The 26,263-nt window shown below is 41.8% G+C and overlaps 1 protein-coding gene across 2 annotated transcripts in view; it reads right to left on the bottom strand.

The window, feature by feature from the left end:
- Positions 1–625: 625 nt before the first annotated feature.
- Positions 626–26,263, bottom strand: part of med30 (mediator complex subunit 30) — a 33,790-nt gene continuing 8,152 nt past the window's right edge. The window contains exons 4-5 of one of the 2 annotated variants that reach the window (XM_071500368.1): positions 25,212–25,319; positions 626–1,695 (exon numbers count right to left, since the gene is read on the bottom strand). In XM_071500368.1, the coding sequence (XP_071356469.1) occupies positions 1,600–1,695; positions 25,212–25,319 (204 nt within the window). In that variant the 3' untranslated portion in view covers positions 626–1,599. Of the gene's footprint in view, positions 1,696–7,385; positions 7,428–25,211; positions 25,320–26,263 lie in introns of those variants that run through there. The other variant, XM_071500369.1, reaches the window with a different exon arrangement.

The following is a 26,263-nucleotide window of genomic DNA, read 5'->3' as shown; positions in this document are numbered from 1 at the left end:
GACTTGGCACATCTAGGTCCCCGCCCTTGCTTGCCACCCAGCTTACCTCGCCTGACCCCAGTTCCTATCCTTGAGATGGTGGACCCGCGGGGTGGCGGCCCCATGTAATTTTCTGGGCTGTGCCTGACAGGGCTACATGGGTCAAGGCCAGGCCACCAGATGCTCACCAGCGAGCTCCCCTCCTCGCTCTGGCTCCAGGACGGGGCCTTGGTAAAGAAGTTTCAGTCTGTAAATTCTCAAACAGTGGCTTCAGTAGAAGAGATAACCAGGCCTTTATTAGGGTTAAGTTTATATTAGAGACAGGCCGTTCCCCAGTTAATACAAACACGACATGTCATCGTCATCAGTGTTTACCTGTTGTTTTCATCAGCGCAACAGGGTCACACCTGGCAACCCACTTGGCATTTTTCCACAAATGATGTAAAGCTACTATGAATGAAACTCAACACTTGCTCCACAATTTTCACATTAAGAGTCTTGCAGTCCTTCTTTTGTAAGTATACTTTTAATTTTATTTCTGTGGTGGTTATGACATGATTCTGTTGCTGCAATTATGAAATTTGTGCTGTGGAAATGTACATTATACTACATTTACTATCTGAGCTGTAATTCCTAGCAGCTCATCTTTTTTTTTTTTTACCCAACCTTTATTTGTTCATGCTGCCTTCCTGTTGAACACAAACTTTAATATCACAATTTAGGGTAAATAACCTTCAAGTCCGACTCAGAGGTAGGATTGTGTTTAGCCCTAGGTTAACTGCTGAGTCCTAGGGGTTTCACTGAAATGCTTCATAAATACCGACCAGACACTCAACTGATACACTGATTCAAGAAAAATACAAAACAAAACAGCAATGACTTTTTAAAAAATCACAGCAAAATTTATAGTTCAGCAGAATCCTTGACAACACATTATAATATCATGTCAAATCAAGTCAGAGCGAAACAATAAGCGTACATCAAATAAAAAAGTCTGATCGTTATTGTAAGAATAAGACTTGAGAATTAACCACAGTGTATGTCTTTCTTATTAAAGTTCTTAGAGGCCTTTTTTTTTTTAATTTAGGACTTCAGACAATTCTAATATTAGGATCTGTAACAGATATACAGAATATGAGGATTAAATATAATATAGCAATGCATCTCTATTGAGCTAGTACCTACAAATAGATAAAACATAGTATATCAGCTCTTCAGATTAATTCAGTCATAATGTTGATTGAAGTGTAGAATATCGAGGTAGACAGAATATTTTCTGCCATCGCCCACATTGATGTCACCAGCAGCCTCCTCTCTCCCTGTCTACTCTGGGGTATCGTCTCACCTCTCGGTGGCATCAAGCCCTGTTGTCTTCATTTGTCTCATCTTGTTTTCCTTTTGCTGTTTCATGTCTATTTCTTCAGTAAACGGCCAGAGTCCCCATTCCTTCTGTAAAGTGCAGCCTCAGCCAGTCTGTGCTACCCTGTCAAACGTCCAGTTATCCAGACCGTGTCTTCCTGTCCATTATTTATAGACAATGTGTGCGTCTGTGTGTGTGTTTTATACGATTGAGGGTGTGTGTGTGTGTGTGTGTGTGTGTGCGTGTGTATGTTTTGTGGCTCAGCTCCTGACTGCCAGCATTGAGTTGATCTCCCAGATGAGGTTGCGGAGTTGGTCCATGATTTGCTTCAGCTGCTGGTTCTTCTGCTTCAGCTTCTGCAAGAGAAGTTACAAAAAGAGAAAAAAAGAATTATGTATTTTCAGATGCAAAACACAAACCTGAATATAGCAGAGTGTCCTGAAACAATCAAAAGATTTTTTTTTTAAAATTACATTTTTTTTGGAAAAAAATAAAATAAAATCACAGCTCATAGATCTGGTATTGAAGTCACATGGAGTCACACTCAAGCAGCTGCTACTAAAGTTAAGTTTTTTCCCATCAGCACTACTTTGACGTCATGCTATCAACACAACATATAATTCACACTTACTGCACCACTATAAATCCTTGTAAAATATAATTCACTGAACCAGACTACTGAGAAAAACTGATTCCAGATGTAATCTCGTTCCTAATGACCGAGCTGTTCTGCTGCTCGCATGAGAAAATGAACAGAGAGTTTCTGCCTGGAAACAGGAAATCCTCTGAGAAAAGATATTTGAAGATCTTTTTCAAATTCAGTATTAGTCTGCGTACCTGGTAGTTCAAAACAGACCTGTGGCCCTTTGCTCTGTCTCCCTGCCTTTACTGTCGCTATCTCACTGTGGCTGTCAAAATAAAGGCCTAAAATGGCCTAAAAAAAGTGATTTTCATGAACTAAATTATTGGACAAATTAAAGTTTTGACCTGATGGTGGCAACAGATTAAAAGCTGAAGGATCAACACAGTCTCTCCACTTGGATGCCTGTACCATATTTCATGTAGTTGTTGAGACATTTTACTCCAGAACAATGAAAAATGGTGGCAATATAGGACGGTCAGGGGATCACTGAGGGATACATCAGCTGGCAACCACAAACATGAAGATTAAAGCTTTAATAACAATCCTTCCAATTGTTGTGAGATGTTTCAGTCTGAACACCATACCAAGCCATAACCAGAGCTTAACTATATTTGTGACCTGTTTTTAAGGATTTACATCTTCAGTAGGAATAAATGAGCCTGGGGTTGAGTGACATTGACAGGGTGAGTAAGTCGAGTCAAGTCAAGTAGAGAGAGAGAGACTGGCACGTAGCTGGTTTTGGTCTTTTCATGGGATTTGTTGACAGTTAGGCACCTGCCTTATCCTTAGACTTCATATGGGATGAGGATTAATAAGTTTGAAGGCCTCATTTAACTTCAGGTATTTCGTCCAAACACACACAATAGACAAAGTTTTCTCACTTGCCAGTTGACCTCTCCCCAAATACTCAGTGCTTCAGATGACTTAATCAATCCCGGCCTCTGCTAATCGCTAAACTAACACATCTGGCCTCCTTCAGCGGCGTCCAGGTACATCACAGAGGAGCAAACAACCCAATCTCCCTGTCAGTCACTGAGGGCTTTGTCCACTGATCGCCTCTGAATGTGCTACCAAGATCTCTAAGTCAACAGCTGCCATGGACTGAAGTACCTCATTGCTCAAGCTTTATACATAAACAAATAATGGCTCCTGAGCTGCTGCTGCTGCTGCTGGGGAGTCACAATTAAAACAGGTACAGCTGCCAAATGTGTGCTGCCTTTGATCAAGCAAAATATCTACATTTGGAGGTTTGGGCAAATTTAGCAACAGCGGTACATCACAGCTTCTTACTCAGCTGCTTTTCTTCTGAGAAATAGCCAGAAAGAGAGCGAGAGAGAGAGCGAGAGAGAGAGAGAGAAGCTTCTTCAGTCAGGGGCTACTGTATCTGCAGTGCAGTGAAATCTATTAAGATTAAATCCATCTCACTCTCTCGGTAACACTCCTTTAGCCATGACTAATTACCAGCCATTTTTGCGCCGCAGATAACACCTTGAGCAATCGATTTCACACAGCTCTCTTAATATCAACTGTTTAGCTGATTGTCCTTGAAGATATTCCACAGTGGAACATTTGGAAGCCTTCCAGTCTCTCTCTCTCTCTCTCTCTCTCCGGGGGGCTCTCACTGCCACTCAAGCTCTCTCACTCTTTTCGCTCTCCTCTTTCTCTCCCTCTCTTCGACTTTCACTTTGATTCTGAGAGCGCGTGTGTGTATTACATGGGATATGCCTCATTACTCTGACAAGCAAGTCTCTTCTAACTCATCATTTATTCTGTATTAATGAGATGATGCTTTGAGCCTTTTATAATTTCAATCTTTTTAAACAAAGAATACAAAACTGTTGTTTTTTTTTTTTAAACTAAACATTTTTTTTCACATGAAGCTTTGAAAAAAAGAGCTGCAGCCATAGATACATGTTTCATCTCGGTTTTCGAGTACAAACGGGTAGATTTGCTTTCAAGGTCGAATATTTGTTACTTTTGAATGCAGATTCTTCCACAATAATCATCTCCGCTTTCTTTGAAACTAGACGTGGAATTCAACATTTTTCAGAGCAGAACGAGGCTATGGAGGCAGCGAAGCCGTCACGGCACGTTCGTTATGAAAAGCTCACTGGCATATATCTTGATATATGAATAACACGACCGCTATTATCACAGAAATTATGCTGCAAGCTCAAGGAGATAAAATTCCATTCATAACCTCATAATTAGCACAACTCTAATCCTTCACACCTATAATGTGATGTTTGGAAAAGGGGCATATGTGGAGAGAACAAAGCTGGAAGGAAAGGAGCTCTGAACCATCTCCTTTTTGTCTGCATTGCGAGGCTTTCACACACACACACACACACACACACACACACACACACACAAAGACCTCTTGAGGAATCAGAGCAGATCCTTTCCTTTACTTCTTGGCCTGCCACTCAATGCTCAGGCTGCACAATAATGTCTTGATGCCTTTCCAATCCGCAGTAGGCCTCTTCTGACACGCTCCGACACGGCATCGGCCGCGGCAGGGTGGCCAGTCAACAACTCGTGAAAGTAAACAAAGAAGCGCTGTCTGAGAGCCTGTCTCCGAAGGCCTCCTGGAGACTGGCAGACTGCCTACCTGCTTCATATGACCTGGAAATGCTGGCAGATGTCGACACATTGGCGGAGGAGAGAGGGAGAGAGAGAGAGTGGAAAAGCACAGTGACCCGAGGTGGAGCGGAAATGAAGACTGACACACACAGAGGAGATGGAGTGAGACGCCGTGAGCTAAAATGTGTGTGTACCTGAGTCTCGGAGGGTGTGTGGGTGTACATGTGTTTGTTCTGGTTGTGTATGTCCGTGTGTGTGTGTGTGTGTGTGTGTGTGTGAAGGTCAGAATGTGAGCATGAGGGCGTGGCTGCACATGAAAATGACTCTGTGGGTTTTTCTGTGTGTGTGTGTGTTAGTGATGCACTGATTTGATCCATAAAATATGCATCAGCACAGATACTGATCTGATTAAACACAACCGTATCAGCCGAGTCAAAGTTTTCTGTTTTGCTTGTTTCATTGCTGCAGATAAGGGCTGCAACTAATCATAAATATAATTAGTGATTTATCTATCGATTGCTTTTACAAATAATATTTTTTTCCATAAAATAATGTGAAAAATATTGTGAAAAAAAGCCCATAAGGTCTTTGAACAACTTATTTTATATGACTAAAAATGTATCGAAATCTAAAAGAGAGAAAAGCATCAAATCCTCAGATTTTGAGAAGAAACAGTGAATGTTTTGCATTTTTCATCTTTTTTCTGTCGATTCACTGATCAATTCAGCTCCACTGCTGATGCTACGTCACCTCCTGCATGTGCTTCACAAAAAATGCATTTAAATATGAAGGCAGCAGCAGGTATTTGCTTTGAAACTGGAAGTTCTGGATACTGTTTGCTCAGATTCACTGATATATACATTTTAGATTTACATATATACATTTTTAGTTTTTAAACACTACATAGAAGTTTTTATTCCATATGTGATGTTATAGCCAACAATGGCAAACTAGTAGATCAGCTTTCAATCGTGAGAAAAAAAGAGAGCTAAGGTTTGGTTAATAGATAAAAGAGACATGTCATTATGTTCACTGAAGCCTTTCCCTTTAACTGCCACCTGGACAGAGAGAGAAGCATCGACTCTGATCACCACTAATGACAGCAGCTCAGTGCTGTATCTGTGAACAATAACTCTAAAGCTCGCACCATGTAACCGCCAACACCATCTCATCTTACTGAACACACAGAGGAATGAGAGAGGATCCGTGCTCTGTCTCAGCCGATACACACAATCCAAGATCTGTATCAAGGGTCAAAAAGTCAGATCAGTGTGTCCCTAGTCTGTGTTTTTAACAGAATGAATGCGTAAGTATGTGTGTGTGCAGGTGTGTGTGTGTGTGTGTGTGTGTGTGTGTAATCTGAGAGCTGGAGGAGAAGGTCATGTAAATTCATGTAAAACAGCGTCCAATCACAGGGAGCTTTCTGGTGCCCTCACAGCACATCTGGGCAGAGGACAGGCCGGGGTGAGATCAGAAGATCACATGGACTGATAAGCAGTTTGTTCATTGGACAGAATTTTGGCAACTTGTCATCTCAAGAGATTAAACACTGTTGGCAGTGGGGGCCGGGGGTGTAAAAAGTGATTCCAGTCCCTGTAACTTCAGCTGAGCTTGGTGGACACGTCACAGTACTTGTCTTTGCTGTAACTGACTCGTATCCAGTGTGAGTGGATTTTTTTTAAAGTTGCCTATGAACATAGTGTAACTACTCACATGTGCTTTGACCTACATTGATTTTGATTTGATCATAACAGGCAACTGGAAGCATCCTAACACAGAAGAATAGATTTGATGCAGTCTAAAGTAGAGAAACATAAAAGTAGAGCTGAAACAATAACAAATATAGTGACTGAAACTGAATCTGCAACAGTTTTGACAATCTCTGCTTTGTTTCATCCAACAAAAAAGGCAAATATTTGCAGATTCAAGTTAAATATCTTTGAGTTTTTACTCTGAGAATATCAGTCACCTGACAATTAATTAACTGATGAAAAATAGCCAGAAACCTATTTTAAAGCTCAGAAAAAACAGTCACCCACTGCCCTAACTATAAAATTGCTTTCATTTTGTCTGTCAAAGTTATTTACCAATGTATTCTTTTTCTAATTAATACATTTCTGTAAAGCACTTTAGTGAACAGTTGTTGTTTGTTGTTTTCTTTTTGGGGTTCGTGTAATTTACTCATGTTCACCTCTACACTTCAAATCTCAGATGTCTCAGTTTGTAGCGTAACAATTTTTCACTTCATCCAAAGGGAGACTCTCACTAAGGAAAATCCATTATGGTATCACTCATTAGTGTCTCCAGCTTTTATCCTGACTCCATCTGATGCCTTGTTCACCATCAACTTTAAAACAATCACGTCAGTTTGGATCCCGGTGATGAAATAACCACAGCTTATAAAGAGGTGGTTGGTGTACATCTGAGAAATGATGCGATGCACATGTGAAGGACAGCGGCTCCATCATTAGCTGAAGCCTTTGGAACAGCTGGAAAAAGAGACGGAGAGCACTTTGCTACCAGGACAGATGATTGTTGGTTTAAATGACACGGGTGAAGTGCCGTTACTGCCGTCTCTTCCATCCTTCTCTGCTTCTCCCTGTCTGCCTTTCTCTGATTCCCTTAATCGTGCTCCCTTTCTCCCCTCCTCATCCAAATCAGATCAAAGAGGCTGTCTTCAATAGAGGGGTGAAAGACAGAAGTGAAAGAAAAGAAAAAAAAAAGCTGAATTTTTCATTGAAATCACTTTATTAAAATTCTGCTCCACTGAAACTTTGCCTCAAGAGAAGCTCTAACTACTGTATCTTTGCGTGTCACGTCACAACAGATCCTGGCTCAGGCCTCCGAAAGACATCCCCTGACCTGAAATCCATTAGTCACAAAACATATTCATGCATTCACATCTTGGTCGGCCCATTGGGGATCGCTTTCAATTAAAAGTGAATAGATTTTTGTAACTTCAATGCATCGCTGCTCGACAGTCGCTCAGTGACACATCGGATGCAGCGACTCAGCACAACATCATAATCTGTAAATACTTGGGATTTGTCAAATGTAGGCCATCAAACAACAGGGCGTCTCCAGGCGTATCAAGCTTGATAATTGGCATCTCTATATTAATTAATTCTGTTGCTTTATCTCCACATTAAAGTCGGTTGGGGAGTTTTTTGATCCATTAGACATTATAGAAAAATCAAGCTAATCTTGTAATTATATTATCATATGAATAAGACGAGGTATTCATCTTCTTCTTAGCCATTTAACCCATTTCATCTACGATTAAAAACATGGCCACCGAACACATTAAGAACCCTAGCGTTGCTTTTTGATGAGGGGCTTTAAGATAATGGCGAGGAAGAAAACGACTTAAGATTAAAATATTCGCACGCACACACACTTGCGCGCACACTTAAACACCGGGGGAATATAGTGGAGCGAAAACGTGCCTTCACTCAGGATTCCTCTGCTAATCCGCCCTGACGGTGGCGACTCAAATCGCAGCTTTGACTCCGACGGATCTGGCTGGGAATTACAAGTGTAAGTGTCTGTGAGTGAGGAGAAGGGATTAGGGAGGAGAGGAGAGGAAAAAGAGGAGAGGAGAGGAGAGGAGAGAGGAGAGGGAAGAAGAAGAGACTGGGGAAGAAGAGAGGAAAAGATGATGGAGAAGAGAGGAAACAAGAGGAGAGGACAGAGGGAGAGAAAGATGTGGAAAGGAAAGGAAAGGAAAGGAAAGGAAAGGAAAGGAAAGGAAAGGAAAGGAAAGGAAAGGAAAGGAAAGGAAAGAGAAGAAAAGAGGAGGATAAGAGGAGAGGAGAGGAGATAGGAGACCTTACATAGATTTTTTTCATGTGACTGCACTTCCTGTATTTTACACCGATATGTCTACACACTCAGGACCCGCTGCTCTACACTGAAATACCTTACATTACCCACACAAAAACGGCTCTGATTTTTCACATGGTTTACAGAGGCTGAAGCAAAAGCCCTCACAGTCCTCAGACAGTAAGATAACGTCTTGGCAGAATCGCAAGTCAAATTTAATTAAATTCTAAGTGTGACAAAAAAGGAGCCTCGACTATGTGGAAAGGTGCTTTTCCAGAAACCAGTAATCCCCTAAATTATGCAAAAATGACAAATGTCCTCAAGGAAACACAACTCCTTATTAGGCACAAGAATTAGGACAAACCAACTCATGGGGCCAACATTTTTAGTAAGGAGTGTGTCTACAGTAAAAGCTGTCAAGACTTGGTTCTCAGCTAAGCACTGTAACCTATGAAAACACAGTATCCCTGTTCATAGACTCCTCCTCCTGCTCTGCATGAGGATCACTTCCTGCCAGGACCTTTTTATGGTCAATCACTTTGCATATTTCTTACGTACGATGGGAAAATTCATCAAGTAATCAATTGTTTGGGTTAAAGTAAGTTTGTGAGTACCAACACCTTCAGTGCAGCTGAGTCACACAGATACCCAGTCACCTATGGCTTCATGAGCAACTAATTCTTACTCTGCATTCATAAAAAAAATATCAAATCTAAATTATGCCTCATATATTTTGTGAAGGCAGCAGGAGATGAGTATTATTCAGCATGACTGCATGAAAAATGATATAAGTATCAGCAAGTACTGAAACACTTCACTTCCCTTATTATTCTAGGTCTTGTACAATATTCCTATATTATCCTGACAGACATTATACATATTGTTCCTACATGAAGCCAAAGTCATAATATGATATGTCAGAATATTCCTATGATAATTCTCTGTCAGACATTTATCATATAATAACAGACATCCATTGTAGGGTTAGGGTTATACTTTTAGGTCCTTGGAGTGAAATATTCATCTTTTGTCACCTTTTGAAGAGGAATAAATTGATTTTATAAATGTGCAGGCATATTTTTTTTCAATGAGATGGAACTGTTGATCTCAGCTTCATGCACCTGATACCACTTCTTGAAAAGCCTGGGTTCAAGAGCACCACCCCTGTTACAATCGTTCATTATACTGTTGCATTTCATTTGTATCAGCCAGACTATCCGTATAATATTACAAAGATTGTGAGTCAGTGCCTCCTATACATACAGGCTCTCTGAACGAAGGCTTAATATTCTTAACACACCCACATCAGGATCGACAAACTCAGCAGTGTGTGCTCGCACAAGCGGGAGAACAAACACCCCCACAGCTTTATTTGATATCACCCCCAGTTCATCACAGTGAAGCCAGAGGCCCCGTATCTTAAACATGTTGCTAAATTGGTAAAGTCAGGTGAAAGCTACAGGATGAAACCTTATCTCCATGCAATATCACTTTCACATTACGCAGTGCAAGTGAAATCTAAGACAAAATTCTGGCTCCAAGTGGTGATTATATATGCTCCTGTACTGTCTGACTGATCTTAATTAAGCATGTTTCAAAACTGGAAGCAAATGCAGGAGCAAATCCACTGGTTTTAACTGTCCACAGTAATACATTTATCTGTTCACACTATGAAATATCTACTGCAGACTGTGGAAAAGTTAAATGTGAACGCTCCAAGACTGCACCACCGAAGTAAGATGTCACTTTAAGGGAAACACACAGGAAACCTGTAAAAAGCACATGTGAGATGCACAGTAAGTAAGCAGCTTACTGTGCCCTGCCTGGGGAACCCTGTGATGCTGAGTGGGCCCTGGTTACACATGACAGTATACCCACAGGGAGCCGGGCCAAGCAGCTTTAATTTGCCTGACATCAGTTTAAAAAAAAGTCTTAATTGACTTTATAAACTTTATAGCTCTTTCTCAACGGGAAGGTTTAAGTGCCAGTGTGTTCTGTGTTTGGCATGGGCTTTCCCAGGGGAATGAAGCTCTTTAAAGGGATTTTAAAGGCAGATAAAAGCCTTCTCTTCCAGGGGTGGCAGAAATACAATAGCCATGTTGTCATCCTTGCATACACCTACCAACGGGGTTCTTTCAATACATCCTCAGCACTGGGGTGGAAAGCCTGCAGTGTCAGCCGACTGTTGCAGAGGGGTTGCAATCGATTGAGCCTTTTAGAAGTATCTGAGGGTAGGCGCCCCCTCGCTCTCTCCTAAGCACTTGAGTCTCTGCCAGGTAGCCCCATCGATTGGGCTTTCCTTTGTGATTTGGTTCCCAGTGATAATAAATGAGGGACAAGAAGGTTTGAGCGCTGTTGCTTTAAAGCCAATGATGGGCAGCCATGCAAGCGACTTCTCCATCAGCAAAATTGCACATCGGAGCAAAAATCAAAGGAATACAGCTGTGTTTACTGGGTAGGGGCTAAGTGAATGATGTTGTTTTATACAGTATATTTAGAATTTTTTTCACTTCACAAGTCTCATGTTAATTACATTTTTTGCAGATCTAAGCACATGCAATAAGCTCTTGTGCCTTAGTGCATGTACCGGTAGTATCTAAGTTCATACTAAGTTCACGGGAGCAGAAGGGTTCATTTGTACACACAGCAGATTAGCTATAGCAGCTTGAGAACTGATAAGCAGAATGAAATTCAAATCACAATCTTCTGGGTTTCCTAATATACTGTCTGCATATGTATGACCCCTTAAAGCCAAGGCAAACAGACATACAGCCTCAGGTACAGGTAGAGCCCAACAAATATAAGACCTCTGAGGCCAAGAACACATCAATATTTAAATAAAACAAATTTCTTTGCAATTATTAACCGAGTTGTGACAAATCTATAGACAGCTGAACAATAAACTTTACTATCAAAGATGACAGGAAAAGGAATTATATTATAAGATAAGAATAAAACACTAAAACACTGAACCTCCCCAGTAATAAAATCATTATAGGTACCGTAGAATAAATAAAACACAACAAATATCTTTAAAGCTTGAATTAAGGAAAGTAAGGGTGGGGAAACAGTGATTGAGGATTAAGAGACAGACTTAGATAATGAGATGAATCAATCTCAGTGCAAACAAGGACGATATTATATCAGAAACTGAATATAATCAAGGATATACCCCACTGGGTTGACTGCTTGTTGATTTTCATAAATCAAAAATCCTGTAAATTGCAGCAATATTACAATTTCTATTTATCTCTTAACACATGTGATATGTTGATATCTGCCAATAATATCAGGCTGCAGATATATCAGCAAGGCTCGAGTTGCAGACTGAACTCTGTATCAATCAGCATTAAACATTGTCAAACAGCTGAGGCTTCCTGCTCACTTTTTAATTAGAGGTCTTCCCTTTTTGACATCTGTGCAGCTAACTAGCTAGCTTATGGCAGGGACTACAGAGGAAGGTAGCGCAGAGTTTCAAAGTAGCTGCTGCTTCAAGGCTTGCTTGGAGTGCTGATCTGTAGGCTAGAGCAGATGATGTGGGAGCATACCAGTGTGTAGTGGAGGTATGACTGTGCGCGCTCTGTGCACTTGCACACGTGCGCTTTGGCGTACACGCATGCGTGTGAGCACTGAGTGCTTGAAGCCAGCATTTGCAGCGATACCCCGCCGACTCAATCTCAGAGCAGACAGGACATCTTTCTTTCATCTCTCTCAGATGTCTGTCAGGAGCTGAACACATCCTCTCACACTCTAAGTAAACAAGATACTTCAAGGGTGTGTAAATGGGCAGCGGAGGGCTCCTGTGAGGTTGGAAAAAAAACAAAAAACTTTTATTTAAATTTTCTGCAGGTGCCAGGAACAGTTCTTCAGATGTCAAAAACATCTTGTGACTCAGTGATGTGTTAAATTGGTACAATCACTCACGCGCATTTAAAATCAGCTCCCCTATGGCACCTCTCCAGTGAAGTGATATTGGTTCTAATTACCTCTATGGTTTTAAGACTGAAGGCAGCGGTAGGAGGGAAGAGGAAACAGAGACGGGCGGGCAGATTTCTGCTGAGATTAAAAAAAAAAAAAAAAAAAAAAAAGGTAATTCCAATTTAAAGCCTACAATCCACTCAGAGGAGATGCCTTTTTTTTTTATCAAGTGCTTTTCAACCTCAAGTAAGACTTAAGGTTGAAAGGAGAACAAGCGTGTTATTCATGCCTCACCCTCGTCAAAACTCTAATAGACACTTCAGATACACACGAGGCAGTTTCTCAAATTCAAATGTAAACATTTCTGCCAGCACCTGAGCAAGCAGCTCCCCCTTTACTAAATAAAAAGGAGAATGAAAAGTGATGACAGGGTTTAAAGCAAAAAAAAAAAAAAAAAAACATAGCAGGCTTTCAGGTGATGTAACATGCCCTTTGGCAGTCACAGCACAGATCCTCAATCAGCTCTTGACAACAGACTCTGACTACAGCTAAATCTGAAAACAAACGTACCTTATCAGACCATTCACATCCCTTACTCTGCACACCAGAGAGGCTGCTGCTGTTTGTTGTCTTCTCCCTATTTTCATGGTTCTGATGTTGCTGTATTTTGCTGAATCCTAAACCCATGATTTGAATTGAGCACCTTAACTACTCATTATAACCCACCATGTAGACTGCGAAACCTGTCCAACCAATCCTGTGGCATGGCAGGGCTCCGCTTTTTTCTCTTAAAAAAAAAAAAAAAAAGATTTCTGACAAAGCATACATCTCAGCTTTGTGACTGTTTTCTTTTCTGCAGATTGCAGAGAGTCACACCTGCCAAGTCTCAAGGCCACTAGATGAAATCAAATTTCAGAAATTGTCACAGTGGCAAATAAAATAAAACGTCTGCATTGCGGTTGTAGTTCAGTGATAGCATGTCAAAGCTTTTCGTCAGTAGTGAGGTCGTCAGTTCATGAGACACATGAATAAATGGCAAAATATTTTCATTTGACTGGTGCAGAGTTGTTGGGCCGACGTTGTTCTGCACCAAAGCTGAGTGTGGCACAACTGAAAACTGAGTGGAGACAGCAGAAGAGACACAGGAAAAAAAATTCATAATTAATGGTGAAGGTTTTCCACAGTGGACAAAGAAGAATACAGAGCCAATGCAGAGGTGGCATTGTTTTCACTGGACTGGTAAGTAATATGATGTAAGACTTTGCAACATGCTCGTTAAAACTGAAGGACACGTGCAAAGTGTTTTGGTTTTTAACAAAACAGTGTTTGCTTACACTGAAAAGTCCACAGCCAAAGAACTTTGTCCACAGCCAAAGAACTGAAAACAGTTCTTTGGCTGAGCACCATTGCAGATTCATACAGGTGAGTACGCTCCTCTGCCTTACGCTGCTCCGGTGGAAGAAGCACCTAACTGGACGAGATCTGGAGAGAAGCCAAAGAGCCCGACCTCCTCCACAGAGACTCAGACTCAAGATCATAGACGGAAGATGGCGCTTGTTTCAGACACTCCACACAGCACAATCCTACCACATCTACTGCACCACATTTGCTACCACTTCCTCCTCAGTGCAAACCTCTACGTTTCAGCCATCATCTCTCACACAGGAACCGGTAACATCCGGTTAGGAAGGCTGTTCACCTGGTACAATAATTTCAGCTACTCCAGCGTGAATCGAAACACTGATCGAAAGCATCAAAGGCACACTCCGAAGGTGATCATTATTCAAGAATCTATTTAAAATGCAAATGAGAGACTGAGAGGAGGCTTCTCTCTTCAGACCACCAGGAAGCTGAACTCTGTCCTCTACCCTCCTTATATCCCGGGCCTTGTCTTACACAGTAACTTAGGTGAATCCGCTGCACTGCCCTGCATCTTGCATTTTTATCCTTTAACATCAGGACCACACAACATTGCAATCACTGCACATATGACTTGTGTATATGACAAATAAACCTTTGACTCCATTCACAATTGTAGACAAGTAGTGTGTTCTTACTGGTCTAAACCGGGTAAAACTGTCTTGTCGTTTATGCCCCCAATGGAAGCCTGATGACCTGAGAGTGTTGAGGGCCTAGGCTCCTTTAAAACTAAATTAAAAACATCTCTCTTTACTGGAACTTTTGGTCTTTTACTTGAGCTTACCTCTGTTTGATGTCTACACAAGTCTGCACCCCATATTTCTTTTCCTCTTAAAAGCAGGCGCAAGACCATCAGAAAAATATAAAGCTTGCTTTGATGTACCTTTTACTTATGTTACACAAGTGACCTACCCAGACCAAAACAGGCAAATTATGAGCACAATACAACCTGAGCCAAAAAAAAAAAAAAGGCTCTCCAACATCACGCCTTTCTTTCATGTAAATAATAGTCCCAAACAGCACAGCACAGTTAGACAATAGTAACAAAAAAAAAAAAAAAAAAAAACTCTGTACCCCTAATTGCTTACATAGCCCTTAAACGCCGGAACACAAAGCAGAAATAATTGGGGTTGCGCTGGACACTAAATGCAACACAATGCTAGGAAAACACGTATTCTCCAAAAAAAAAAAAAAAAAAAAAAAAAAAAAGCAGCTCTGATTCTTCCTCCGCAAGAGCTTTGCGGCTACGCTGCCCTTCTGACCCTAGCAAAACAATTAAAAAGCCCTTGGCATACAGGCAGCCTCTAATGGGCCACATATGAGGCTGCTAACAAGACAGAGGTACGGGCACCTGCTGTGCACAGCCTACTAATTCTGGAGCCTGGACATAGTTGAAGAGGATGGAAAGGGAGCGACAGAGGGAAGGAGGGATGGAAGAGAAGGAGAAAGGTATAGGGAGGAAGGGAGGCAGAAAGGGAGAGAGAGCGGAGCACAGCAGGGGGGTAACTGTCTGAGGGAGTGGAAACAAACAGAAAGAAGGAGGGACACAGGGAGCGAGAGAGCAAAGCAAAGGAGATGAGAGAGAGAGCATCTGCCAACCAAGCTGCATCCCTCTCTCCCGCTCTTATTACAGTTAGGAGGTTGTGTTTGTTTATCATCAGGCCTCGGCAGACTCCCCGCCTGCTCTTCAGATAAAACTAACCGCCAGTGCCACTGGAATTCATTATACACCGAGTCGGCAGCTAGCTCACTCAGGTCTGAAGAGGAGAGAGGAAGAGCAAAGCCAGACAGTGGATGGCTTTTCTATTTGAAATTACAAACATCCTCCTTGCTTTTAATTTCTCCCTTTCTCATTTGAATAAAGAGGACAGACGTGGTAATTAACGGGATATTAGAAAAGCAAGGCTGTGTGCAGTGAGGGAGGGAGAGGAGGAGGAGGAGGGTGAGGGGGTATGGGAGAGAGAAGCAGCAGCAGCAGCAGCAGAGTGGGAGAGATAGTAACTAAAAGAGGGGGGAGAGAGAGAGGAGCTGTGGAGAATTAATAACAGGCCAGATCTCTCCAAGGCCTCCTTAATGGGCTGTGACAGGAATTTATTCACACTTAGGCTGGTATTAAATCAAACGCGAGGCGAGTGGCAGGCTGCACCAGAGGGGTGGGGCAGGAGGTGGGGGGAGGGGGGGCGGGGGGCAGGTGCAGCAGAGAGAACGGCAGGGGTCTGCCATGTCGCACAGGTCCGGCATTACAACCCCCCGCCAGGCTGGGGGGTCATCTCCAAGGCCTTATGGGATAGGTAGAAGGATGGAGGGATGGAGGGATGTATAAAGAGAACAAACGATGAGTGATGTGCCAATGACAGGACAGCCTGTCCCACGCCCCAGATGGAATGATTACCAAGTAGTCCGAAGAGCCGCTATGAATCATCCTTCATCCATTCTGGAAAATGCACCGTCACTCAGCCAGTCAGTCAGCCAATCAGTCAGTCAGGCAGGCAGAAAGGAGGCTGATTCCCACCGCCTTGGACAACACTTACAGACAGCTGGCGAAAATGGAAGCTGCCCAAAACGCAAAGCTTCCTCCAAATTAGCGCTTGGTGAGAAATTCTGCTGGCAAATTTATTCGTCATATTCTTTGTTTTCCTTCATTAATTGGCGTGTGACCGGTAATGTAGGTTATTCATTAGGGCTGTAATTTGTGGTCACTTGGGTGCCACAGAATTTGGTCTTTTTTTATTGGAGCAGAAACGGTGTGGATGACTGGGGATCCTGAATTTATATGCACAATCACATTCTACGGCACCAGAGGTCTGCCACACAGAGATTGAGCAATCGCAACCCATTAGGCACCAATGAATTATGCCTAATGCATCTTAAACATTTATGCAAACACTGTTGACTTTCACACGTGCTCAAATAAACTTTATTTCCTTATACACACACTCACATTTGCCAAAACCGCAACTCACGACATACTACGTGCATCAGAGTGAACACACAGGAGACGTACAGTGCAAGACTGCTGCATACAGCCAACATGGACAAACAGGCACAAGAAATATACACATTCAAACACATTTAAATTCAAATCTATACTGTCACACACAGCATGCTTCCTAGTAAAGACACTTGTGGAGAGTGATGAGAGTAATGCCGCCCCCCTCCCCTTCCTCCACCTCCAATGCTGGGCAGATTGCATCACCATCCGTCAGCCAGACTCCGACAAACAGCAATTACCCCAATCGACAGATAACGAGAGCGAGGCTATCACTCACAGCCAGGACGCCCCATAAAGCAGCCAGACATTACCATGGAGGAGTCATTTATCTGCCTCTCCTCTAGTCATCCCCCTTCTACTACCACTCCACCCATCTTTGATCTTTACTACCTGTTCAACACCATCTGCTTTGGAGGTGGGCTTCAGGCTTCAACTGAAAAGAGGAAGGATACAGGCCTGGGGTTATGGGGGATGGAGCGAAAACTGTCAGCTACGACGAGAGAGGGTCAGTACCTTTATGTGAAGCATGTGACTTAAACATACACTAAAGCTTCCACTCTACTGGAGAGATGACCAATTACGTTTGACAAAAACATCAGATCTGTGTGAAGCGATGAGGCGTCTTCGCCAGTGGTTTCACTGCACCACCAAGTTTTCATCACAATGCATCCGATTCCTAACATTTGGATAATAGCAGAGGATGGAAACGTGCATTAATCCCAAGCAACAACACGGAAATGCCAAAAACTGCAGTTGTTTGAATGGTCACTTGAGGCTTGATCCAAACTGAGTCAATCGCCATAGACTCCCATGTTAAAATGCTCAACTTTACAATAATAAAATTAACATGTTTACAGCCCGGTACAATAAACGTTTTATTTTCTGCTTTACGGTGGGTGAATTTTTATATTACTCACCTGTTAAAATTTTAGTAAGGTTTAAAGTTATGTTACAGACATGATACATATTGTAGTTAAACCTATGGGGGACGTTACAGAGGCTAGGTCCATCTTTATTTACATCTATTGTTTATCCACATCTTCTTCTGATGATTGACTGAAAATTTTGTTTGATTGGAAATCTGACTAATAACAGCTGAAACAAAATGCAATTAATTGTTTAAGTCATTAAAATAAATAAATGAATAGATAAATAAATGAATAAATAAATAGATAAATTATCAATGGTTCCAGTTTTTGAGAGAATATTTGAATATTTGATCAACTTGAAGAAGTTACCTTGGGGTCTGGGAAATTATGATGGATATTTTTCACTATTTTAACATTTTCTGATTAAATGATTAAGGTGGAAAACAATTGGCAGATTTATCTATAATGAAAATAATCCCTTGCTGCAGCCCTCGTGGCAATAGGAAGTCCCCTAATTACTCTCCAGCAATCAATAGTGTGTTTCCACAACAGGTTAGAGTCTCACTGGCTAATTTTACTAGTTTAATGAGAGTCTTGGTGGCATTTTCAAAGGTTATTCTTCTATTAAGGGGATATTAACCCTGAAAGACAAGCATGTTTTTAATCATGTTCGCTTTGATGGACGTGTCTCTCGGGACATCAGTTGCAGTTGTAGTGGTTGTCTACTTGTTCAACCAAATTCAGCTCCACAAGTCTCAAAAACAAATTTGGATCCATTGACTGAAAAAGAAAGTGGCAAGCATTAAATGCTCCGTCATTTGTCTGACGTCACAGAAGCAATGTCACTACTTTCCTGTAGTCTATAACGAAGGCAGGGATCGGGACAGGGCTGTAGACAGGGATTAAGTAGGGATTGGACAGCACTCATATTTAGGGCTAGCCAGCATTGCTACTTTGCATTATTCAATCTTGTAAGCACAGAACACACACTCTTCAACGACTCTCTCCGAATCCCTCCCTTCTGTCAAATGGTAACTATTGAGGTGTCCGTTCCAAGGTTATTTCACTCAGAACAGACATGACAAAAATCCTCATCCATGGATTCAGAATCCTATTACTCCGCCATGTTATCATTCTGCCTATCACCCTTCCCCATGAAGATGCATTATATCAGTGTTCATTATTTACAGCAGAGAGTGAATTTAAATTTTGATAGAGGTCATCTTTTAAAAAAAAAAATCTACTTTCAGCTTTTCTAAGGGGAAATATGAGGCTAGCACTCCTAAAGCAGTGTGACATATCAGCTGGAGAGTTTGCAGCATGCTTGGACTTATCTTTTCACTTATGCATCAATCTTCTCTCTCTCAGCATCCTGTTACAGAAGGCATCCTATTTTCCCTGCTGCAGCTGAATTTCATCAGTCATCTGTTATTCCTTTTGAAGACCCTATCTGAATGGGAACGGCTTAACTCTGACAATCCACAGCTGTCTACACATCTTTCAATCCATTCTTTCATCAATCTTTTACCTGTCTCTTCTTTCCTGTACATCAAGAGGCCCCTCGCTCGCCGCCGCTGCTGCTGCTGCCGCTGCTGTTGCTGCTGCTGCTATGCACAGTTTCATTTGTTTCATAAACTACCACAAGAATGTTGTTGTTTTTTCCTACCTGTTTTCTTTCTCTCTGTGTCCCTTTGTCCTTTACCCTCCACTTCACACGTCCACCCTCCCTGACAACACAGCTATCTGTCTGGTCATCCATCCATCCATCCTCAAACACCTTTCCCACCTGAAGAGCCCATTTCTCTCTTACCCTTCAGTCAACAGAAAGCTTTCTTTCCATCTTTCTCTTCCCCCCTCTATCGCAAATATTTCATCTTTCACTCAATCACCCTTTTTTTATCATAACATCTCTCGATCATTTAGCTCTCTTTCTACCCTTTTTCTCCCTCTTTCCTGCCACCACACCCTCCTCCCAGTCATCCCCCTCTCATCCAGAACTGTCCTATCTGGCTGGAGTGACTGCAGCAGATGTAGCCAGGACACAAACATCTGCTTCCCCTGTCCCACTGCATCTCTACTCTGCTGATCAGACTAACCGCTTTAACTCCCCAAAGCTTGCTGTCCTTACTGCTGCCTTAATGTGCAGCTGGGCAGCCTGGGCAAAATCACAGCTAAATATGTTGCAAACACATGAGGCACGCACTGCAAATCCCAGAGCCAGATTGGAAATGTGTGTTTCTAATAGGTTCAGGTTTTAGCCTATGGATCGGGGCATGGGATTTAACAATATAAAATACTGCTCGTAACAGAAAATTTCAACAATAATTTAAAAAATACAAAACATCAAGTTACAGTTATTGCCTGATGAGAAACTCGGGGCCAATCACATCAAAGAAAGAAAGCAGATCATATGGCAGAATGGACCGTTCGCCAAATTAGGCACAGAGGGCTTGTAAGAGTTGGCTCAACACGCCACATGCTAATATTTTGGTATCCAAAGTCAGATAGTTCAGTCCTCGCCACTTCTCTCAATGTCAGCAGAAGTAACAAGACATCAGTGGTTCAGCAATAATTTGGCTTCAATTGAACCATGTGTGCTGCATTTATATGGCATGTGCATCTTTGGCTACATTCACAATACCACGTCTTAGTTATAAAACACATCACTTTTGCTACCTTTTTGCCTGCCGGCCACACTACTCCAGAGTTTTCAAGTCCCAAAAACGTAGACTTTTGAAAGCAATGACGTAGACACCTGCAGTCACTTCCTGATTGAGTCTTATCAGCCTCAGTGGTGAAAGCAACATGAAAGTTTTACTGACCTTGTTGTCTTTGTTAGCAGCTGTTGTGTAATTAAATTCTGCATTTTAACGCCACAACTGTCTTTGTTGCAACTAATCAACTGAGAGCAGACACTGCTTCCTGTTTACACCCTCGCATATGCCCAGTGTAGGTGAATGGTCATGTGATCAGCATTTTCAGGTGTTGTAGCGTGGACGGAGATCGTTTCTGATACAGAGCTAAAGTGGTTGTCTGGATGGAGATCATTTTCGTTTTAAAATGAAAACGTAGTAGTGTGGACAAAGCCTTAAACGTGATCCCGCAAAGATGAGAGATGCCATAAAGTTTACCTCAAACACCAGCAATTAGACTCATGTATCTGTTTGCAGTTCGTGTAATTCTGGGTCATTTTTCAGTTTCTCACCATTTTATTTGCTCTTGTGTATGTGCACGACGACACGTGCGTACTCATGCTCACTAGCATGCAGGTGACACACCACATATTTTTGCCAACGGTGGAAATAACGTGCCAAGAAACGCAGCCCTGGCCACACAAAGCGTTTTAGCGAGTGACGGTGAATATAAAAATACATTTTGTTTGTATACAAGGAAAGGGCTCCTTCAAGGGAACGGTGAAATCATAAGTTAATTTGCATCATAATATATATTGATTTCTTCCCATACTGCCCAGTCCTACCACTGTGATTAAAGTTGCATAAGATTTAAACTTAAATCTAAAATGTTTCATCCAAACAGGGATGAAATGGAAGCGCTTGATCCACCTTGTCATGTAGGAGGATGCTTCCAACTGTGTGTCTGTTCAGTGGTAGTGGAGGTAAAAGTAATTATCTTTTAATAAGCCCTCTTATTACATCAAGACTAATCAGAAGGATGTAGATAAAGACAAGCAGACAAGTTAGAGAAAAATTTTATGCACTGACGCAACTGAGATGTGGCTGGAAATCAAACTCAATGCAGCATTTTACAGGGTATTTTGTACAATCAGATCATGATATATCTCACTTTTAAATAAATGAAACATACCTATCTACTGGATAATGACTGTTTTTATATATATACTGCATAATAAGGTCTCGCCACTGCGTGTATTAAGCACTGCAGAACATGAGGAAAGCTTGCCCTGAGCGAATCAAGGTAGCCTGTCGTCTCTGTCTCTATATGCTCGGATCATTTGACGGAACTCAATTTGCATGCTAATGCTTTCCATAGGGGGAAGGTCACATCATAAACAAGGTTATTTATCACTTCCATACACAAGTCTCTAATAGGACAAAATTACTCACTTTTTATCTACTGTCACTGAAACTCACAGAACATGCAACATTTGTTTGTTGAAAACTGAAAACAAATCTCAGTGTTTCAGTCCAGTTGTGGATTCACGGTATTGAAATAAGCACTTGGTTATTTATCTATCACAGTATCAGCAGGCTTTTACCATACTCTGTGCGTGGCTTTGTGTGAAAAGGAGACGCTCTTTGTTTTGGACGGGGCTGAGTGCAGCTGAGCGCAGGGTTCACTGCAATGTTTTACTGTAGCGTTAACATTTAAAAGCAGCCAGGGGAGCTGTGCTGAGCTCTTAAAAATAACCAATTCTCATCTCTCCTGCTGACACTCCTGACCTTGGACCATTATCATTGCAGCACACACTGAAACGGCTTGGCATGCACAATCTGTACGGCGCCAGCACAATGCACATACAAAGAGAAGACACAGAAAAAGGGCTTCAGCCTGCACGTGTGCACGCTGAAAGTGTGTGTGAAAGCAAACACAAACACAATCTTGTCTCTCTGAAGGAAGAACAAAAGCTCTTTCTCGCACTCTCACTCAATACACACATACACCACATACACACACCCACACACACATATATATATATATATATATATATATATATATATATATATATACACAAACATAACAAATCCATGACAGATGAGGCTAAATCAAAAGGTCACCTGAATAATGCATGTGTTTTACCTGAACCTTTGCCATGTCCATGACCACTGTATTCGGGTGAGATATGTGAAATGCTGGGAGGTGTTGCGCGTGGCGGCTGGCTGTTTACCTCACCTGCATCTCTGCAGGATTTAGGTTTTATCGACCTGAGGCTGATATTTGCACAACGTGTTTTCATGTCATCTTGATGGGCCCGTTTCCCAGGGAGAGATTAAACTTAATCCTGGAGACAAAAATAATCCATGATGGAAAATGCCAAAAATAAATAAATAAATAAAATCAAGGGGCAGGGTTTGTCAGTGTTAAGAGAGTCTGTGTCAGTGGTCAGTACAGCAATGCTTTGCAGGAGTGGACCAAAAAATATAACATACAGCAATATTTCCACTACAAATGTTTAATTATTGCAACTGCATCAATGTAACTCTGCACAGGGCTTTTAATTTGAAATGATGGATACAGGAAGCGAGAGACAGGTAGTTCTAACTAGCTACAATCCTGAAAAAAATTTCATGAACACAAGTTCAGTATTCATGTTCAATATTTTTCAGCAGTAGCCATTCAGTGTATTTAGTTTCAATATTTATGACACTATATTGTAGTTTTCATTTTAAGGGGCAGGGTCCGCCTTTCCCACTGCCTACACATGCACAAGGGATTCACAGGAAATGATGCATGTAACCATGCGTTACTGTTTGTATTTGCACCTCAGTGATAACAGTTGTGTCAGAGATGTGTTAAGTTTACTACTAGCACAAAACAAAGCTTTCCTACTGTTGCTGCGGCTTCACATTAAAAGCATTCAGAAAACAGGATGGCTTTTATTGTGAAACAGCCACAGCAAATGCAGTGCATCTGTTCCCAAGGTTGCCTCTGACATCAACTGTTCATCAAAATTGTGTCTACAAAACAAGACATAACGTGTTTGGGCATTTTTTTTTTTAGTTTTTGAGAACACACTCGCTGTTACCGGGATAAGCACCTGGAGTTGCCAAATCAAGCTGGACTTAACTTTAAAAATGAAATATTACACTCAAATACTTCCAACTTCTTGCAGTGTGCGGATTAGTTTCTCTCACAGCCTCATCACTGTTATTAATTTTTTATTGTTGGTTATATTTTTATTAAATCTGAGGGACCATCTGTGTGTCTATTTCCATGCTCAAATGTACCTTACTTTGTCTGCAGCATTAAACTAAGCCATGACTCAGACTTAAGTCTTTCTGCAACAAACTTTCAGACTTTGACTGACAACATGGCGTGCCAGTCTGAAGAAAAGCTCTCTGCGCTGCACTTCAGAGTGTCATAAAACAGCCTCTCTATCAGAGCTGGGCAAAAACATATCTGACAGTGAATAAATTTGAAAAAGCTCTCAGGTACGTTTGATGTCTGACACTTGAAACCATTCCAAAAGTGAAAACCTCACCCACGAGACAGGGGGAGTCCAAGTCACGTCAGCTGTTTGTAGCCAATTGTTAGCTAATCGTTCTATGGATATGTGAAAAACATTCATATAAGTTGCTCATTAGCTCACTTATGCAAATATATTTTATGCACACAGGCAACACAAAGTCATTAATTCCTGCCATTTTACAAATTGGCAGAAAACAGAACTGGTAAATCACCAGAAGTTTCACCTTCAGGCTTAAAGTTTAGTTTTATTTTCAACACAAATGTCCAGTACAACACCCTGTCAATGCTGCCATCACACCAATCAGAGTGTGAATCTCACACTTCATCTTATCCACATTTCTGAAACAAGACACCAAGATATCTGAACTCCTTTGCTTGAGGCAGCAACCTGACAAGGCGAATCTACAGTTTTCTGGTACAGTTCCATAACCTCAGATTCTCATCCAAACAACTACACACTCTGCCTCAAACGGCCCCAGTGTGCGGTGGAGGTTGTGGTTCAATTAAATCAACAGAACTGCATCATCAATAAGTAGCAAGGGTGCAATCCTAAAGACACACTCCAGACCTTTCGTTATCAAGATCACGGACAGAGCTTTCACTTATAGGACCACATGGTTTGTATCGACAGCCTCGGCTCTCCTTAGTTCCATGATTCTTCCAACTAAACACCTTGAAGGGTACAGTCCTGAGCCCTGTGTCCAAAGAGCAAATACTGTAGGTGGTCTACTAGGAGGCACAATCCATAGTGAGATCATCCTATCATCATCTTGTGAAATTGCCAATAGGTGATGATGATGATGATTATTATGATGATGATCGGGGGCTATCAGCAGCAATACAAACTCTGCTGAGACATTGCTGTCCGAGAGATAGACAAGGAAGAGTCATCCAACTCTGCCTCCATCACAGAGAGGGTGGCAGACAGGTTCAGAAGTTCCTTAGGTTACAAATACAAACTGCTGACTAGATACTTCATCTTGCGTGGGAGCAGAATACAGCACACTGTACAAACTACAGAATATTACAGAGTGCTTGGTATGATCGACTCCATGAATATCATCCCCAGAACACATTGTTTAATAGTTTTTCTCAGCAGCACCATTCCCACCTTTGAACACACAAACTCTATCAGCAGATAATAAAGTTTATCATGTGCAGCCTCTTTAATTTTGTTTTGTACAAGCCTCCTGGTTACAGCCTGGATGGCTGCTTTCCAAATAATGGAAAGTGGGCTGTTAAAGCTTCAGGTTAAAGATGATAAATAAAAGGACTAATCTGTAATGAATTTCAGGCCTAATTATTATTTCTTATCTTAAAGGTGATACTGGGCCCAATGTTCTGCCTAAAGCTGAGGTGATGCAATGTGATTTAAAATGTCTGGAGGCATGACAGCTGGCCGGGAATCGAAGCTGTGACCCTTACAGTGTTGTCCTGTTGAGATATAGAACGTCATACCTTGTTGATCTCCAGGATTTCTCTCCTCTCCTCGGTGGCAGTGCGGCTCTGGCCGGCTGAGCGGTCCTCATGTTTGGAGCTGTCATCTTCCACAAAGGGTATCAGTTGCTGGAAGGGACGGCAAACAAAAATCAGGCTACATTATTCACTGTAAGAAAGACAACTGCAAGTGGATCACATTAATCACAGCTCTGGTTATAATCATAATCTTCTCTGGGATGAAACTCACTCATTGAAGCGCTTTTTACCCGTGCTGCTCTCCTCTTATTCAGTCATTGGTCTGAAGATACTAAAAGCTCTGTACTGCACATTCACACATTTTTCAGTGGGAGATCTATCTGCCGAGTGCAGTTAAAGGTAAGAATTATGTGCGTATTGGCAATCTCGACCTATGAGTGCTGAGCCACACTCAAGATATCCCCGTGCTGTCTCGTAATCTTGTTCCCATGAAGTGGTGAAAATGGGGATTCTGTGTAAGCTCTCGAACACAGGCTGAGTCTCACTCGTCCCTCTTCAACGTCGAGAGAGACGGGTAGGAGAGAAGGAGAGAGAGAGCGAGAAAGCGAGTGGGAGATTAATTCATTTTTAAACGCTCTGTGTGCTTGACCTTGTCTGCTTGACACTACAGTGAGGCTGATGTGCATGAGCCTTCAGACGAGGCTGCGTTCCTGAGGGTCACTGCCTGCTGCTTTGCGTCACACTGCCCCCTAGTGGTCACCCCCAGGGGAGGAGGGGAGCAGCAGGCTTGGTGCAGTCACACATCAAGTAATGTCTGGACATACTGTTCCTACACTCTCATTGTGTAAATGTGGTCAAAATGTAGTGTGTGCTATTCTACAGCATTTCCAGGAAACACATAATATCAGTTATGTTGACATTAAGTCAATTTTATGGTTTCACTCTCTCAAAAGCTACAGACCAATTTCCCTGCAGTATTTTAAGCCATATGATACCAGGTTTTATGGGTTTCACACAACAAAGATACTCAGCCGCAGTTTTGTTATAGTGGAGCCAAGAGGTTTTTGTTGCAAGAAAAAACTTCTCCATAAACT

Source organism: Trachinotus anak, unplaced genomic scaffold (genome assembly GCF_046630095.1).
Source record: "Trachinotus anak isolate AG129_WGS33_773 ecotype Australia unplaced genomic scaffold, CSIRO_AGI_Tana_v1 ptg000016l, whole genome shotgun sequence".
NCBI lineage: Eukaryota > Metazoa > Chordata > Actinopteri > Carangiformes > Carangidae > Trachinotus > Trachinotus anak.
Note: the sequence above shows the minus strand (reverse complement) of the source record. Positions and strands in the feature narration are given on the sequence as shown.